Below are 17,604 nucleotides of genomic sequence, written 5' to 3'. Positions count from 1 at the left end.
TCCACAACTCCCTGACAGGAGGGTGGCCAGGGGGGGCTCGGGCTCTTCTCCCAGGAAACAAGGGACAGGTCAAGAGGAAACAGCCTCAAGCTGTGCCAGGGGGGATTTAAACTGGATATTGGGAAAGGTTCGTCTTGAGAAGGGCTGTCCAGCCCTGGCACAGCTGCCCAGGGCAGTGGTGGAGTCCCCATCCCTGGAGGGATTTAACAGCCGTGTGGATGTGGCACTTGGGGACATGGGTTAGGAGTGGCTTTGGCAGTGCTGGGGGAATGGTTGGACTCAATGATCCTAGAGGGCTTTTCCAACCTTAATGACTCTGTGATTCTAATTTGACCAAGAGCAGCCAACCCCTCACAGTTATTAGAAGGGGAGAGATTATTGACCTGTCCAAGGTACGCACAGAATGTCTCTTTGCAAATGCATACATAACCCACCTGCACAACAAGCTGAAACTTCAGAGACTTTAATGATTCAATAATGTTTTTCATACCCTTAATAACCAATCCCTGAGTCAAGAAATACAAACAACTCTGCAAGAGGCAGCACTGTACTGGAAGCAGGCTCTGGGCCAGCAGGAGGGAATAGGAGCCCCAAAGCCACTCCTGACTGTTGCCTCATTGCCCACGGCAGTGCTTTCAGCTTTTTGAGGCTTTTTCCTACCCTCCATCTGCTTTGAATATCGACAACACATCCAAAATGTCTCCTGGGCCGTGGAAGGCATTTGTAAGCATTATGAGCCAAAGGAACTATAATCCATTATGGGACCCTTGCACCCCCTAAGACATAAAGAACAGTAGAGTAGGATCCATTCAGGAATCCAGTGTAATATCCAGTCAGTTTTGCTGGATGGAGGTCAGACATTCCATATTTCCTCAGGTCACTGGGAGAAGTGTCCGTACTTGCAGGCAGCAGCGAGGATCAGGCCAGAGCAGAGCCCCGTGGTGAGCAGGGTCAGGGCACACACCAGGGAACTGTGCTCCCTGAGCCCCACAGGAACCCTCAGCATCAATTCCTCATATGCCTACAAAGGAAAATAAATATATAACACACATTTGACCAGCTGTTTGTTTTTTTGACTGCAATTGAGAGGATTAGGAACCAGACCCTGATTTAATTAGCCCTTGGCTAAGGCTTCCTCTGAGATTCAGTATCAGAACCAGGATGGGTCATCCCCTTTAAGTCACAGCAAACACAGTGCCAGCCACAGATCAGGAAATGGATCTGCTGCCATCTGTATCCCTGTATCTCTGCTCCTACTCCAGCCTTGCCACTGAGGGTGTGTATGGAATACTGCATGGAGAGCAGCTCTCACAGTGAGCTCAGATCACTAAGGAGATAGATTTCTCCAAAGTGAACAATTACTTGGTTTTTCATGGATACAGGAAGCTCCAAAACATTTATGGACAAGAGCTACACATGTCCCAATGGTCTGCAGGTAACTTAAATATAGGAAGGCAAATGTGTCACAACAACAACAGATTATTTTATTATATGAATTAGTCTAATTTCTGAATCTCTACACTACTGTGGCACTTTTGAGCATCAAAGACAGTTGTTGGCCACACTAAAGACCCAACTTTCCTTGGTTTTGAACACAATAAGAAACTTCACCTTTTCCTAAATACTCACCCAACCAGATAACAACCAAACAAATAGGAGTGGCCTTTTTTTTTAGGATGCTATTCCTTAAATCTTTGCAGTTTTACCATTACTTTAGTTAGATCATCATTTTCCACCTTGCTACTCCTCTAAAGCACCAAGGTTGTGAAGACTTTTCTTAATTTGACCAGTGCCAATTATATCCTAGGGTTCCAAGTAGGGGGAAAAAAAAAGGTGAGGAGAGCAGCCATGCTAAAGGGCCAGAAGAGCAGAGAGTGACTGTAAACACAGCAGAAGGGCAGGATGACCCCCACTAAAAGCCAGTCAGAAAGGAGAAAGGAGCCTGCCAAAGGGGGAACCACCCAGCTAGTCTTTTACTGATTAATTCCTGTGCTATGGAAGGTGTTAATCACAGAAAAAAGGCAGCAGTTGTTAAAAAGAACCAGAAGCAGAACTCACAGGTCTGTGTTTTGTGCTGTGCCACTGACAGGGACCGGTGCCGTCGGATGAGCAGGGAGCATCCACTTCAGCAGGTTCCCAGCATTCTGCAGACAGGTGACCTAGGGAAGGCATTCCTGCATCACCAGGAGCCAGGCAGGATAAAGCAATCTGGCCTCTGAGATTTTTTTCCAAGTAAGGGATCTTTTCCACCACAACAGCTCAACAGAATCTACTCCCTGGGAGCCAAGTGGTGAAACACCTCTGCATGGCCAAAGTGATGCTGGGCAGTCCTTGCTGTGAACTTTGCAATTCTTCCCTTCCTGATACAGCAGGTACCCAAGAAAGAATCTCACCTGGCCCTTCTGTCCTTAACACGGCAAAGAATTCCTGGTTAGCCTGCAGACCACTCAACTTTAGCCACGTAGCTAGAATTTTCCCCAAAATAAGTAAGTCTTTCTTCCAGTTCTCTTCTTGGCCTCCTGTCAGCACATAAAAGACCTCCCTTCCAATACTTTAAATCCTTTCCCATTAATAATAAATGTTTCCATGCTTGTAAGTAGTAAATGTGGCAGAAACCCAGGAAGATTCAACATCCTTATTTTAAATGACTGGGTAGTCCTGCCTGCCCCTGTGCTTATCCCAGAAAATCATTGCTCAAATGATACACAAGTAAAGAAAAAGGAGCTGAAAATCATTAGTGTGCTTGAGTTGGCAGGAATGATTTTGTGAAGGGACTCAAAATTTGTACCAAAAATATAGGATTTCATTGTTCACATAACTTGAAACATTCACTGTCAGTGGATATCAGGTTCTTGTTTCATCAGAGTTTGAGACTCTGACCATTCCAAGCTTCAGGCACAGCTTCCTACATTCCCCCTTTATATAAAGGGAACGCAGCAACACAGTGTGAGAAACCATCTGAACACTTTGATTACTCTAAATAGGTGACAGTGGCTATTAAATACACCCTGCACAGCTCCAGCTGCCAAGGGAAATGCAGTCAGAGCAGGCCCTGCTGGGATCGTGACTAACACGGATCGTGACAACTGCCACGTCCTCCAGCTGGAAGAGCCCAAGCAGCACAGGGCTACAATGGCAGCAGCACAACACAGAGCAGGCTCTGACAACCCCCTGCCTTTGGCCAGGCAGCACCACTCAGTAAGGAAGACAACGAGGTCTTTATCAGGGCCACGCTTTCTGCTTTATGTTCACGCAACTACCAAGAGCTCCATCTCAGACACAAGCACATTCCGAGCTCTGGACTGCCCAAGAACATCCATGAGAATCTCACTGTGGCAGCAGCAGAGCAGCACCTCTGGGCTCTCCAGAACAACCAAGGCTTCCTCTGTCCCCTCGGCCGGCCGGTGGTACCGCGCGTGCACGGGCACAGCAGCTCGGAAGCAGCGGGAACAGCTCGCGTCCGGCTCCAGGAAGAGCAGCAGGAGAAGAGCCCTGGCTAAGTACTCAGGAGCCTCCACGTCAATGACATCAGGAATTAACACTGCCTGCAAGCAGGGAGAGAGACACGTGGGGTTGTGATGGAAATCGAGAACCATTTGGCTCATTCTGTTTTCTAACGCTGAGCTTGATTTTGTGGTCAGGATGATCAAGGTGGGAATTCCAGCTTTAAGCTGTTCCAAAATACCTTTTCAAGACTGTCTTCAATGAGTGATTCCTATGTGTGAAAAGTGTCACTGTGCCTACAGCCAAACCTGTGAGGTGCCAGACAGAGGTGCTGTGTGTCAGCAAGGGCAGACCTGCACCGCAGGCATCCCAAGGGCAGGAGCTGCCCACAGCCTTTGCATCCATGTTGCAGCCAAATTAAGCACCTAAGGAGATAAAAGCCACAGCCTCTGCACATCTGTCTACCTAAAATGTGAAGCAAAGACTGGAAAGCAGCACAGAAAGCTGGGATAAAAACAAAGCTGGGAAGCTGCTCAGTCCAAACACACAGGACATGACTCACAGCTCACCAGCACCTCTTTGGGGGTTTCCCTTCCACCTTCTCCTTTTACCCTTTTACCTTTTACCACCCTTTTACCACAGCTGCTCACCTGGGGCTAAGAGAGGAGCAGCAGCTCCCTGGCACACTCCCTGTGTGTGAGAATATCAGCAGCACAGGGCATGGGGATGCTGAGCGAGCTGAGCTACAAGGAGACACCAGGAAGATGATCCTGCTTGGCACTTCCTTCTAGGAATTAATCACCTTGGTACAACGAGCCAGATAATGACCAGATAATACAACTCCCTGAGTCCTTATCTGAGTGGAAGCCAGATCTCCCTGCACTGGGGCCATTACCTTTGTCAGATTGTGCTGCTGCAGCGTTGCCAGCTCGTAGGGATCCACGTAGATTCCCGGCGGAAGATGCATTCTAGCTGCCACTGCACATCCTCCTGCATCCTCCCCGAGCTCTACCTTCACCAGCAGGTCCCTCCAAACAAGAACAGGAGCAAAACATTTATACCCACACTTCAAAAGCTGGCACAAGACCCCCCAAGAGACATTTCTCAGATGAGATGAGAGGCAGCTCTCACACTGTGGGCGACTAATCCCAATCACACTTCCCTGTCGAGCCTTCCTCACCTCAACTCCACATCCATGGCCAAAAGGAAGTTTCACGTCTTTGTTAATGTCTCAGAACTACCAATGGCCTCCACACAAGTTTTAGAAAGGGGTCTCCTATTCTCTCTCCACTACAGATTGTTAATCCCTTGATCCTGTTAGTACATTCCTGACACATGCTCAGGGATCACGCCTCAGGGGGGTGATACAACTGCACATGAAAGGAAGAGAAGCTTCTTCCCACAGAAAATCACGTGGCACATTATGCTGACGGAGGGCAGGGGGAGGACTCACCTGTGAAACCCCTCTTTCAGGAGCTCCTGTGTGACAGTGGTGTCCCGACAGGCTGCCTGCACATCTAAGGTGACACAGAGCCAACAGTGTAACAGCACAGTGGTCACAGGCGCCGGCAACTTCAGCAAGTGAAGTTTTATAACTCATGAATGTCTCATCTGCAAACCCTCTCCCAGCAGAAGGGAAACAGTATTTGACTGTGATCAAAGAGCAGAAGAGGTTTCTTGGTTCACTGGCCGAGCCATACTTCCCAAATCCAGAGTCACGGGATGGTTTGGGTTGGAAGGGACATTAAAGTCCTTCTTGTTCCAACCCTCTGCTTTGGGCACCGACACCTTCCCCAAGACCAGGGTGCTCCAGGTCTGTTCTTGAACGCTTCCAGACACAGCTTCTCTACGCAACCTGTGCCAGGGCCTCACCACCCTCACAAGGAAAAATTCCCACCCAATAACGCACCCAACCCTGCCCTCTTGCAGTGGGAAGCCATTCCCCCTTGTTCTCTCACTCCAGGCCCTTGCCCAAAGTCCCTCTCCAGCTCTCCTGGAGCCCCTGTAGGCACTGGGAGGGACTCTAGGGCCTCCCTGAAACCTTCTCTTCTCCAGGTGGAACACCCCCAGCTCTCCCAGCCTGTCTCCACAGCAGAGGGCCCAGTCCCCCGCGGGCACTCACGGAGGGCGCAGAGCAGCGCGCCCAGCCCGGCCCCGACCCGCACCGGCTCCCGCCGCCCGCCCGCCATGGCGGCCCGCTCCGCACGGCCCCGCGCGGGCTGTCCCCAGCGCCGCCTGACCGCCCGCAGCCCGCCCGCCCGCTGTTCCGCGGCGCCGTGTTCCTCAGGCGTTACCGTGGGCAGCCCGAAAGGGGCCTTCAGCGAGGGGGCCTTTACCGCTAGGACTCGGCGGCGGCGCCGTAGCCATGGCAACCGCCCAGGGAGGCGGGGCCGGCCCGAGGGAGGAGCAGGAGGAGGAGGAGGAAAAAGGGGAAGAAGTGGTTTTCTGCGCTGCCCGAGGTGAGGGGACAGGGCGAGAGTACAAGAGGGATATGGAGCTGCTGGAGCGGGGCCCGCAGAGGCTGCGGAGATGAGGAAGGGCCTGGAGCATCTCCGTGCCCAGCACAGGCTGAGGGAGCCGGGGCTGCTCAGCCTCGAGAGGAGCCCCAGCTGAGAGGGGCCCTCAGCCCTGGGTGGCCCTGGCTGCAGGGAGGGCTCCGGGCAGGGCCCGGGCTCTGCCCCGGGGACCCAGCAATGGCACCAGAGCAGCGGGCAGGGACTGATCCCAGGAAGTTCCACCTGGACATGAGGAAGAACTTTCCTGCGCAGTGCCCGGGCCCTGAACAGATCGCAGACAGGCTGTGGAGTCTCCCTCACTGGAGATATTCCAGTCTGTGCCGTGTGCTCTGGGATGGCCCTGCTGGAGCAGGGAGGTGGCACCAGGTGCCCGCCTGTGGTCCCTTCCAGCCTGGCCCATCCTGGGATTCTGGGAAGGGCAGGAGGGACCAACCCGGCGCTGCCCCGCTGCCCTTCGTGCTCAGAGTTCGGGCTCGGCCGCGCCTCCCGGCTCTGAAGGGCACCGGGCGCTGGCACGGCCATAAAACCCCCGGGCTGTGCTGCAGAACCGCTGGCAGCCGCCCGCCACGCCGGCAGCGAAGGGCTCAGCCCAGCTCACCAGGAGATCCAAACGCTCTTTCCCGTAGATCCAAAGAGCTGCTCGCGTTTCTGTTTCTCGTCTTCGTAGAAGCCTGGAATGGTTTGGGTTGGAGGGACCTTAAAGCTCTTCTCGTTCTAACCCCTGCCATGAGCAGGGACACTTTCCACTACACCACATTCCTCCAAGCCCCGTGCAACCTGGCCTTGGAAATTTTCACTATTAAGGACGTTACTGCGAGTTTGAAGTCTTTCTATGTGATTTTTTCACAAAGGAGGAAGTGTTTCCAATTCTGCCTCAAATGATCTTTTGAACGTTAATGTGGTTTTTCTTGATTTGGAGAAGTACCCTGATTTTTTTGGGTAAAATATGTTGCTTTGCTGTACTGCAGTCTGTAGGGCAGTTGGAGATCACCTTCATGTTTGACATACTTTCACTTTGTTTAAAACCAGAATAAAAGTAACACCTGCCCTCAGTGCTGTCCACTGAGCTGGGAAACAGGATGTGCAGCAGCTTTGGATTTTTAACTCCCCTCTAATTTAATTTCATAATTCATTTCCATGGGCTTTAAGATCCATTCTGACCCAAACCACTCTGGGAGTCTGTGATTTTGCTGAACCCTACTCGTGATAAAAAGACCAGCACTGAGAGACTCTCCCACTTGTTTTCCTTTCTCCAGGTCTTCCAGAGAGCGTTGCCATTGTTAAGGACTCTGATGGAGCCACAGCTGGCACCACAATGACTTTCAGCGCTCAGAAGTGTGGGGTCTGCTTCCAGCCCCCATCCATCATCCTCATCTACAAAGATAACAGCCAGGATAAGACTCGCCAGCGCATCATGCCCATCAGGAATTTCTCCAAGTTCTCAGGTGAGGTGCATTCATTCCTGTCTGGTCCCCCCCAGACCCATGGAGAGGAACTCATTGGTAACAGCATTGTTAGGAATCACTGAGTACCCTCCTAGCAGCGTGCAGGGAGGGGCTGTTTTGGGGTAATGTTGTCTTCCCAAGGAGGCCAAGGCAACATCTCAACCTGAGCAATGGCTCTCTGAGCCTGGACGGTTTGGAGAGACCCCTGGGGAGGGTTTGGGAGAAGATGTGTCTGTGGGAGAGGGTTTGTTGCAGCTGCAGGTGCCCGTGTTGGCTCTCCCCAGACTGCAGCAGGGCTGCCGAGGAGCTGAAGAACAACCCTCGGCACAAGGCCTACCTGGAAGGGGTCTCGCTGCGTCAGCTCCAGAAGCTCTACAGTTTGCTGAGAGGTCATTTGAAAGGACAGAGCCTGGCTGAGAGCTTGCAAAAGTTTCAGCAGGAAGAGACCATTGACCCAGAGGAGGATATGAACAAACTGGATGACAAGGAACTAGCCAAAAGGAAGAGCATCATGGATGAGCTCTTCGAAAAGAACAGGAAGAAGAAGGATGACCCCGACTTCGTTTACAACGTTGAGGTGGAGTTCCCACAGGATGAGCAGCTGGAGTCCTGTGGCTGGGACATTGAGTCAGATGAAGAAATCTGATTCCAGACAAAGATGTCCTGGATGGGCAGTTCAGAGACAAATCTCAGCATCCAGTAGAGTGAACAGTGTCATCCTACACGTTCTGTCCCACAGAACTGATGCATGTTGGCTCAGGAGAATGTGAGGGGCCACACCAATCCCAGGCTTAAGTAAGCTTTGTTTAAGAACCCAGACTTGATTAAATGGAAACTGGGCAGCTGGAATTGTTGGGTGGTTTTAGTCTTTTCCTACGTAAAAGAATTTTAAATTATTTAATCTTTCAATTTTTTTACATTTCAGTCAGCTTTGGCTGAAAATGAAGCATTAAATATTCATGTCCTGAAGACACTGTTAAAGCTGTACTGTACAAATAGGGTGATTATTGTTGCCTGCTGGGAAGTTAAATATGTGTCAGTCATTCTGGATAAATCAACTCTGCATTGAGAATATTACTCTCACATTTCCCTAGAAATGCTTAAATCTCCAGTAAGAAATGCTTACACTCCAGTGTAAGTTTTAGCTTACACAAAAATAAATCCTTACATGTAAGAAAAGGACTATCTTGAAAATCAATTAGTCTTGAAAGTGCATTTGAAAACACAGTGATTTCAAACTGCTGCAATGGGATGGTTGGATCGTTACACTCCTGGATGATGCTTCCTCATAAGTGCTCAGTTCTGGGAGAATGTGCTTAAAGAATCCAAAAAACCAAAGGGGTAGAAGTGGTCAAAGTCTGGAGGTGGTTCTAGAGTAAGACAAACTCACCCCACTGAAGGTTTTAATCCAGCTGTCTATCTTGGCTGGTCTGTACTAGATCAGTCCTGCTCTCATGTAAGAACTGGAGGACTAAGATTAGGATTCTTGGGGAAATTTTACAACTCCAAAAGCTTCCTGGGTTTTGGCTTTCTGAATCCAGGCCGCTGTGAAGGCTGTGGATCAGATGGGTCTTCATCCCAAATTGAGGGGCCTCAACAAATTGCTGCCTGACATAACTTAAGAGGAGCAGCTGGAAGAGCTCTCCTCCTCCACCCCAAAACTAGAGTCTCTGCTGTGAAAAACATAGAACAAGTGCCAGTTAAACCACAGTGCTTTGCCATCGCTAGGGAGGATGAGGGAGCTCATGCTTGGTCAAGGAGGTCTCCAGTCAAGAGAGAAATGGAAGCTGAGGCCTCACTTGCCAAAATTTAAAAAATGTGAAGGCTGACTCAGCTCTCCCAGGACCGGAAAGGGTGTGCAGGGGTCTGGCACAGGCCTTGCCTCAACAATTGCAACATAACAACACAGAAGGATCTCCCACTCAGGAGGGAGAGGGCCCCTGGGAACCTCTCCTCCACTGCCAGCCTGCCCCCAGCTTCTCAGAGCATGTGGCCTGTGCCCAGCCCTGGGCATGGCCTCCTCTCCCGTGAGGGCTATGGGAGGCCAAGTGGGTGCCTGGATCATGAGGTTCCTGCTGGCCTGTTCCTCCAGCCCACCCCAGAGCATGGAGCCCTACTGGTCTTCCCAGTTTGGGATCCTCTGTGAACTTGACAGGAAGGCACTTCACAGCCACCTTTAGATCATGCATAAAGACATGAAATGGGACAGATCCCAAAACAGTCCCCTCAGCAGCCGCCTGGTAGAGCACATCCTACATCCCACAGCGCTCTGCACTTCACTCCCACTGATCCTGACCTGCCTGGCTGCCCACCCATCCAGACCGAGACACCTGCACTTGGGTGAAGAACGTTGTGGGACACTGTGTCCAAAGCCTTGCTGAGGCAGATGGAATCCACCACTCTCCCCCTGCCTACAGATCCATCCATTTCATCCTGAGAGGAAAGCAGGTTGGGCAGGCATGACTTAGCCTCAGCAGTCCATGCTGACTTCTTCCAGCCACCTTCTTTTTCTAGAATTGTGCTCCAAACAATGAACATTCATTCCATGGTTTTCCCAACATGGAGGTGATGCCCTGTTGCTCTCTGGGATGGCCTTTTGGCCATTACTGAAGCTGGATGGGACCCTTGGGTTCTCCAGTCACCAAGGACCTTCCCTGATCACCATGGCCTTGCAAAGATGGTGAGAGCAGCTTTGTAAGGACACCCACCACTCAGAAAGCAGAATCTCCTCTTGTTGTCCCAACATCCCATGCCCATCACAGCTCCAGGCGAGCCGTGGCTTTCCAGGCCCCATGATGAGGGAATGCTGAGTATCCCCATCAGCTCCATACAGTTAAGAACACCCCCTTCTAATCCATGCCCTGGGCAGTGCCAGGTGCCTGGGTTCCTCCCTGTGTGTTCTCCCATGGCTGCACCCTGCACCCCACGCTGGATGGAGCAGCAGCAGCATTGGCTGTGGTGGTGGGGAAGGACACACGTCCCCCTCCAAGCCCAGCACCAGGGAGAGGGGAGCTCACAGGGAGACGCCGGGATGCAGCCAGGGGACAGAGCAGGGATGTATTTATAGGTCACTGGTGTCCCCCAGGGTGCAGCTTACGGGCAAAAGAAGGGCTGAAAGAGGCTGAGGGATTCCCCAGTTGGGGCCTGGTTTGGTTTTGGCTCTTTCAGTCTAAAATTGGGGCAGAAAGTGGCTGTTTCTGAGCCAGATCTGACATCTGGGTTTCCAGGGCCTTTACTGCACTCAGCCCCAGTGGAGCTGCCAGCTGGCCGAGCAGGGTCTGACCCACACCATTTCCCAGCCTTGCACAGCCACCAGCCACACCAGGCTCCCCCATGAGCCCAGTCCCACCCCTGTGCCTGGGAGGGGTTTGCCCTGCTGCCAGCCTTGGCTCCCCCTGCCTGCACCATCCCCAGCATCCTCCCAGTCCCACACCAGCCTCGGACATCTCCCTCCATCACCTCCCAGGACAACTCCACTGGGCTTGAGTCATCAGCACCGGCTGAGCCCGCCCACATCCTGGCAAGGACAAGCCCCCAGAATTCCCCCTCCAGCTCTGCTGCATACTTCCCCGTGCCCCGTTCCCGTTAAATGTGTTTCACTAGAAAAATCCCAGCAGTGCCACAGGAATAAAGCCACTCCAGTTCTCAGCAGGGCTTCAGAGTTAGCACAAACCACCATCACTTCTCCTTTCCCCTCAGTGACCCCCGAGAAACACTTCCCCAGGTAGTGCCTGCTGCTCTGAGAGAGCCAGAGCGTGCTGTGAGCAGAGCTGGGTGGAGGAAACTCCCGGGCACTGCTGGAGTGACTGCCCTGGGAGCAGAGCTTGCACAACAAGGAGGAAGGATTTCTCTTGTTTCCTTTGTATGTTTAATCCAGCAGTCACTGGAGGAATACAAATCCATGATAAAATATCACCGAGGGATATAATTTACTCTCCTACTTCTCAATCAATGTTTCACTTTGTTGCAACTTGGGCTGTTTTTAATGGACTTTTCTAACCCAGACTGTGACTTAGTGAAGAAACAACACCCCAAAATGTGTCTTTCAGCCCTGCTGACAACACCTGTCTTATCAGCATATGCACATGGTGCACGACCAGGGCTGCCTGCAAGTTTGGCAGTGCCGGCAAGAGCAGTGTGGAAAGCTGTGGCTACAGAGACCCTTCTCCACAGCACCCAGGTGATGTTTGCTCCAGCCTGGGGCACTTTGTGGAAGCTGGTTGCAGATGTGGAGGACATTTTTAGTTGGCTACAGGTGGGAATAAATAAAGGGAACTGCCTGAAGGGGGGAAAAAGCAGCGCTGGAGAAAACAGTCACAGAATCCCAGAATGGTCTGGGTTGGAAGGGACCTTAAAAACCCATCTGGTTACAACCCTTGGCATGGGCAGGGACACCTTCCTCTAGACCAGATTGCTCCAAGCCCACTCCAACCTGGCCTTGAACACTTCCACAAATGGGGCAGCTACAGATTTTCTGGGCAACCTGTCCTTTTAGCCAAGGAATGTTTGGTGGTGTGTCCACTCAGCTCTCACCAACACCAGCTGAAGGTTTCTGCTGAAGACACGTTCCTTGGGGATTCCCAGCGCTCCATCACCAGACACGACCCACACCCTTTGGGTGCCATTAGGGCAGGAATGGCAGCTCTCCCAGCACCTCCTGTCCTGCACCATCAGTTTTCCATCTTGACCACCTCGGAGGGGTTACCACCTGTACTCCTGACCACTCACTCGTATTGACCGTTCCCGAGCCCTTCCTCCTCCTCAGCCATCAGTAAGGGCTGGACACCCCACACCGGGTTTTCACCATTTTCAGCAGCTTCTCCTTGAGCATGAGGAAGATGACAACGAAGGCCACCAGGAGTGTCAGGCAGGTGGGCAGAGCCAACACCAGGTAGAGCAGCGCCAGGTCGGCCGTCTGCCAGCGGCAGCTCTGCAGGACAGGCTCGGGCAGCGCGCCGGGGCTCAGCGCGCGGGAGCCGTGGCTGCAGGTCACCTCCCGCCCGTCGGGGACGTGCAGGCCCTCCGCCTGCTGCAGGGCGTCCCACCAGCCCAGCGTGCAGCAGTTGTAGGGGTTTCGGCTAAGGTAGAGCTCCCGCAGGCTCCTCCCCAGAGGCACCTGCGCCACGTCCGGTGGCAGCGCCGGGAGGCAGTTGTCCCGCAGGTCCAGGCTCCGCAGCCTCAGGGTGCCCAGCGAGCTGGGAAACGCAGCCAAGGAATTCCCTGAAAGGTCCAAGCACACGAGGTTGTTCAGGGCAGAGAAGTCCATGGTGGTGGAAGAGAGGCTGGTGTTCCTCAGAGAGAGCACCTGCAGTGTCAGAACGAGGTCCTGCAGCCACGCCCAGTCCCCAGACAGCGCCTGGCGGTTGTCAGAGAGGTCCAGATGCATCAGCGATGTCCCCTGGAAGGGGCGGCCGCCCAGCCCCTGCAGACCACAGCCGGCCAAGGAGAGATGGGTCAAGGTCTCCACACCCCTGATGTCCACGCAGGGGGGACTCTCAGCCTCACCTGGCTGGGGACAGAGGGCAACCCGGTTGCGGCTGAGGTCCAGGGTAGTGATCTTCCTGGTGCGGGTGAAAATCCCGGGAGGAAGCGCCTGCAGCCTGTTGGTGCTGAGGTTGAAGAGCTGCAGGTTGGGCAGGATGTCCCCAGTGCCCACCTTCACCCCCAGCTCTACCAGCTGGTTCTGGCTGAGGTCCAGCTCTGTCAGCATGGCCAAGGGGTCCTCCTCTGACAGGTGAAATGCCTCCATGCAGTTCTGGTTGAGCTTCAGGTGGGTCAGGGACGGCATCTGGGCCAGGAAATCATCTGGCAGGCCCCAGACCTGGTTCTGGCTCATGTCCAGGAGGTGCAAGGAGGAGAGGTTGCTGTGGCAGAGGTCATCCCAGAGCCTGACCGTCGTGATGTTGGTGGAGTTGCCATCGATGATGAGGAACTGCACGGTGACGTTGGCCAGGGAGGTGCCGTTGGGGAGGCGCTGGTAGAAGCTCATCCTGTTGTCCTGCAGCAGCAAGGAGTGCAGCTTACTCTGCCGGGGCAGCACAGGGAAGAACAGGAGGCGGTTGTGGGACAGGTCCAGCACCTCCAGCTCAAAGAGGTCATCACTTTCCAGCGTCAGGAACCACTCAATGATGTTGTTGCTGATGTTGAGTACCCTGAGCTGGGTCAGGCCGAACCCCACCAGACATGGGAGGTAGTTGTAAGCTATGTTGAGCTTCTGCAGCCTCTGCAGCCCTTCAAAAGCATTGTCAATCTCGAAGATGTAGTTCTTCTCCAGGTTCAGCTCCAGCAGCTGTGTCAGGTTTGTGAAGATGGACGAGTCCAGCCTCATGATGATGTTCCTGGCCACAGACAGGGACTCCAAGGAAGAAAGGTTCGAGACTAAAACCGACACCATGTCCTCGGTGAGCTGGTTTCCAGCCAGATCCAGTGTCCTCAAGGCGGGCAGAGTAGAAAGAGCGGCTGCTGTCAGCGAGTAGTTGGTGAAGAGCAGGTTGTCTGTCAAGGAGAGCACCTGCAGGCCTTGGCTGCTGAGGAGGGCACCGGGCTCAATGAGTTCCAGCCGGTTCCTGGTCAAGCTGAGAAGCCAGAGCTGAGGGTACAGGAGCAGAGAGGCATTGCCCAGGACCTGGATAGTGTTGTCATCAAGAAACAGCTCCTCAGTATCGCCTCGAAGGTTTCCTGGGATGGAATTCAGCCATCTCCCAGTGCAGTCCATGATGCTCTGCACCTGAAGGAAGAGGACAATGTGTAACACCACCAGGGGAGGCAGGAGATGAAGAGAGAGAAGTCTGGAGAGCAGAGTAAGGGGGGAGGAGGTGGCTCTTTGGTTATGGCCTTGGCACACCAGTCCACTCCAAGCCAGTAGCTGGGATGGAGAAGGTCTGGAGATGCTGAGTTGCCTGGGCTTTGCCAGGCAGGACCAAGCACTCAGAGGGGTGAGGGTTCACAAGAGAGGACTTACGAGCTCACAGCTCCCAGGAGATGGTGCCCAGGCTGCATCCATCCTGCTTCCCCATCCCACTGCCAGGAGGAGAAGAAGCAGGGAGAGACCAGGGAGCGGGGCCTCCATCTCAGTGGTGGCACTCCTGTGGAGAGGGAGGCAGAGGTGAGGAGGTCAGAAGCTGCAAACTGTTCACCTCAAAAGGCCCAGGTGACCTGGGCCACCATGAGCTGTCCATAGAGAAAGGGCACAGAGTTTTGGCACCGAGCCCACCCACCCCAGCAGAAGCCCTCGTGGGGCTCCCCCAGTTTGAGCCTGGAGGGCAGGGGAGGAGCAGGGACGGGGGTGGCAGCTCAGTCCCACCTGGGGCAGCACACAGGGGGAAGGCACCGTCGGTGCTGCACAGCTGCTCGTGAAGGCCATTGAGCTGCATCCTTCGAGCAGGGCGTCCCCCCAGCAGGGCTCCTGTGCCCCTTCTTGGCACCAAACACTCCCCCAGGGGACACCAACCCACCCCCCACCAAGTCCCCCCAGTGCCCATCCCTGCTGGGGGCCCTCCCAGGGAAGCAGAGGCTCTCCAGCAGGAGCTGCCCCATTACTGACCTGGTGGGACCGGAGCTGACGGCATTTGCATCTGGGGAAAAGCTGAGACGCAGGCAAATGAGCAGCGAGGGCTCGGCGAGTGTTTGGCACGCGGCACTTTCACAACTGCCACTGCGTGAAGGAGAAACAGGGTTATTTTGGGCAGCCCAGGTAGCCAGAGCCTTGCAGCACAGAGGGAGCAGGGCATGTCCCAGGCTGTCTCCTTCTTTGGGACAGCCGAAGCATTGAGCTGGTGACTTATCAAAGCACGATTTATTACTCTGGGGGGGATGGAGAGGATGGATCCCCCTTCCCCAGGCTGCAGCTGACACACAGCACCTTTGGCTGTCTCAAGTCCTTGGAGTCCAGCAGCACCTCATACCCAGGCACGGTGGCAGGAGAGGGACCCTGCTGTGTCCTCACTGCACCCAAAGAACAACAGTTTTGGTTCTGGCTCCTGAACCCCTCTGCAGAGAATCCCACATTCCTTCACCCAGCTCAGCCTTTCTTGGCTTCTTCCAACACCAGAAGCTCCTCCATCCTCCCAGTGCTCCCTGGAGCTGCTGGGATAGCACCTGCCCAGCCAGGAGAGGAGGCAGCAGCCCCCAGCAGGAAACCCTCACCCGCAGCGCTACACCCGAGCCCACATCCAAGAGCTGCTCCGGGAGCTCCCGGGGTGCTCCCCACACTTCACACCAGCCCCGGCACGGCCCCACGCAGCCACGGCTCTGCGAGCGTGGGCATTAGTGATGCACAGCCACCACAGATCCCCAGACTGGCACAGGGAACCCCCGTGGTGTTTTCCCCCGGCACAGGTGTCGGGGAGAGTCACTCACCGCGTGGGCTTCGGCACGGTCCATCCTGCGGCCCCTCAGCTGCGCTCAGGGGGCTGCCGGGGCCAGGGGTGGGGGTGACCCGCGGGGTCCGTGTGCCACCCGCGGGGTCCGTGTGCCACCCGCCGGGGCCGTGTCCCACCGCCCTCTCGCCGAGCACCAATTTAGCCTTTGCGGAAGGAGCCAACGGAAACTGCAGTCACATGCAGGCAGCGAGCGCGGCCCGGCTCTCGCTTACTGATCTCAGCACTCCCGGCCTGGCTCATGCACCCGCACACGGCTCCTCAGCAAGGAGGAACCGCGGGGCCCAGCAGGCAGCGAGGGTACAGGGGGAACCAGCCCCACCGGGGTCACGCCGCTCCTAGGGACGAGCCAGCCCCGGGGACAAGCCTTGCACGGCCACTCCTCTGCACAGCTCCAGCAGCAGAAGCCGTCCTCAGGGTTTCAGGCCACAGAGATGGCGGCTGGGAGTGGTGCTGTCCTGCACAGCCATGCCACCGATCCTGCGGGGTGGAGAAATGCCACCTCTGCACGGCACCTATTCCCATTGTGTCCCTCCAGACCCCTCTTGCCTCCAGCGCCCAGCTCAGGGGTTCGACAGGAGTCCGGGGACACGCGTCCCATGAGGGAAGAAGGTGCTCTGTGTTATGTCCTGTTGCATCCCAAGCCAAGGCTGGATATGTCCCAGGTGCTGAGTCCCCAACAACTTTGGGATGCCAGTGCCTGTCCCTCACATTGTCTAAGTGAGATTCAGAATGCTCTTATCCCTCTGCCCCCAGATCTTTGGGTGTCCTGGGGCTGCTCAGAACTTCAGCAAGCCCAGCACCCAGGGCACAAGTCAGAACCACCCGGATACAGGGACCTCCTGAGTGCCAGTCCCTGTGTGAAAGTCAGCGGAAATGGCTTTTCCTGCAGCTGCCAGGAAACAAAGATCCACATTTCCAAGGCAATATGAAGAGGGACATCTCCTTCCTCCTCACCCCCGTCTACCCCTGCTCTCCATCTCCACACCCCAGGTCTCATGCACCCCCAAGTCCCCAGCAAATCCAGCCTCTGAGGAGGAAAACTTTTGCCCAGATCTACCTAGCTGGGAAAGGGTTCAAAGCTGTGGAGAAAGGCACCAGCCCTGCAGCAGGACCCTGTCTGGGATCAGCAGGTCCATGCTCCACATGCCACATGTTCCATGGTGCCAGTGGGATATTTGCAGAGTCGGGAGTGAACTGTGTCACTGCAGCACACCAAGACCCCCTCCAAGGGACACCCCAGCCAGGGTCCCCCCTCCCTGCCAGACCACGTGGCCCCCAAACTCCCGAAACCAGCACAAATGACCAGGGAGATGATTTTCTTGCCTTCCCCCTAAATTTCATTTCTTCTCTGGGAGGAGGCTGACCTCTCCCATGTCACTCACAAAAAAGCCCTGTGGTTTCATTTCCTCCATTTTCAAGGAAGTTTGACGTATAAAAATCAAGAAGGAGAAGAGAGAAGCGAACAGGAGTGGCAGAAGCTCACAGCAGGGCAAAATTCCCATGGGCATTGCTCAAGGGCACACGAAAGGCTGAGCTCAGCTGATGACCACCAACTCCTCATCCCAAGCCCTGCCACGAGCCCACAGTCAAACCCCTCACCTGGTGCTTGGAGACACGGGAGCTGGCAGAGCTGCAAAACTTGGGCATCCTCAGCTCCGCTCTCTGGATCAGGAGGCTCCTGGGAGACCTTCTGATGAGATTCCTTCTTGTGGTGCCACCATCGAGGTGATGCCCTGAGGGTCAAACCAGCTTCCTCCTGCAGCCCAGCAGGAGCTGGGAGAGGAAACAACCTGCTTCATTCCCTGCTTTGCCCCCAGC

General features: G+C 54.5%; 3 protein-coding genes across 4 annotated transcripts; 1 reads left to right on the top strand and 2 right to left on the bottom strand.

The window, feature by feature from the left end:
- Positions 1 to 447: 447 nt before the first annotated feature.
- Positions 448 to 5,666, bottom strand: PIGX (phosphatidylinositol glycan anchor biosynthesis class X). Its single transcript, XM_032119937.1, has 6 exons — positions 5,567 to 5,666; positions 4,898 to 4,961; positions 4,340 to 4,472; positions 3,332 to 3,545; positions 2,059 to 2,159; positions 448 to 1,021 (listed from the first exon to the last, which is right to left on the bottom strand). Exons 1-6 carry the CDS (start codon positions 5,631 to 5,633, stop codon positions 878 to 880), a joined length of 723 nt encoding a protein of 240 aa, XP_031975828.1. The 5' UTR covers positions 5,634 to 5,666; the 3' UTR covers positions 448 to 877.
- Positions 5,667 to 5,799: 133 nt separating this feature from the next.
- Positions 5,800 to 8,587, top strand: CEP19 (centrosomal protein 19). Its single transcript, XM_032119936.1, has 3 exons — positions 5,800 to 5,903; positions 7,217 to 7,405; positions 7,690 to 8,587. Exons 1-3 carry the CDS (start codon positions 5,810 to 5,812, stop codon positions 8,049 to 8,051), a joined length of 645 nt encoding a protein of 214 aa, XP_031975827.1. The 5' UTR covers positions 5,800 to 5,809; the 3' UTR covers positions 8,052 to 8,587.
- A 3,472-nt stretch (positions 8,588 to 12,059) lies between these two features.
- Positions 12,060 to 17,604, bottom strand: NRROS (negative regulator of reactive oxygen species). 2 transcript variants are annotated; one of them, XM_032120157.1, is made up of 4 exons: positions 17,386 to 17,604; positions 14,949 to 15,059; positions 14,367 to 14,490; positions 12,060 to 14,132 (listed from the first exon to the last, which is right to left on the bottom strand). In XM_032120157.1, the coding sequence occupies exons 3-4, from the start codon at positions 14,472 to 14,474 to the stop codon at positions 12,174 to 12,176; spliced, it is 2,067 nt and encodes a 688-aa protein (XP_031976048.1). In that variant the 5' UTR covers positions 14,475 to 14,490; positions 14,949 to 15,059; positions 17,386 to 17,604; the 3' UTR covers positions 12,060 to 12,173. The 2 variants fall into 2 exon arrangements, with proteins under 2 accessions (XP_031976048.1, XP_031976047.1); XM_032120156.1 differs by lacking the exon at positions 17,386 to 17,604 and adding an exon at positions 15,764 to 16,253.

This window comes from Corvus moneduloides, chromosome 10 (assembly GCF_009650955.1).
Source record: "Corvus moneduloides isolate bCorMon1 chromosome 10, bCorMon1.pri, whole genome shotgun sequence".
Lineage (NCBI taxonomy): Eukaryota > Metazoa > Chordata > Aves > Passeriformes > Corvidae > Corvus > Corvus moneduloides.
This window is presented reverse-complemented; position numbering and strand designations above follow the sequence as displayed.

Excerpts from the sequence above, each read along its gene's own strand:
- PIGX (XM_032119937.1), bottom strand. The coding sequence starts at position 5,633 with ATGGCGGGCGGGCGGCGGGAGCCGGTGCGGGTCGGGGCCGGGCTGGGC. Across the intron at positions 4,962-5,566 it reads CGCGCTGCTCTGCGCCCTCC|ATGTGCAGGCAGCCTGTCGG; the intron begins GTGAGTGCCCGC and ends GTGTCACCTTAG. Across the intron at positions 1,022-2,058 it reads ACAGCACAAAACACAGACCT|GCATATGAGGAATTGATGCT; the intron begins GTGAGTTCTGCT and ends TTTCCTTTGTAG.
- CEP19 (XM_032119936.1), top strand. The coding sequence starts at position 5,810 with ATGGCAACCGCCCAGGGAGGCGGGGCCGGCCCGAGGGAGGAGCAGGAG. Across the intron at positions 5,904-7,216 it reads GGTTTTCTGCGCTGCCCGAG|GTCTTCCAGAGAGCGTTGCC; the intron begins GTGAGGGGACAG and ends TCCTTTCTCCAG. Across the intron at positions 7,406-7,689 it reads GAATTTCTCCAAGTTCTCAG|ACTGCAGCAGGGCTGCCGAG; the intron begins GTGAGGTGCATT and ends GGCTCTCCCCAG.
- NRROS (XM_032120157.1), bottom strand. The coding sequence starts at position 14,474 with ATGGAGGCCCCGCTCCCTGGTCTCTCCCTGCTTCTTCTCCTCCTGGCA. Across the intron at positions 14,133-14,366 it reads CTCCTGGGAGCTGTGAGCTC|GTGCAGAGCATCATGGACTG; the intron begins GTAAGTCCTCTC and ends CTCTTCCTTCAG.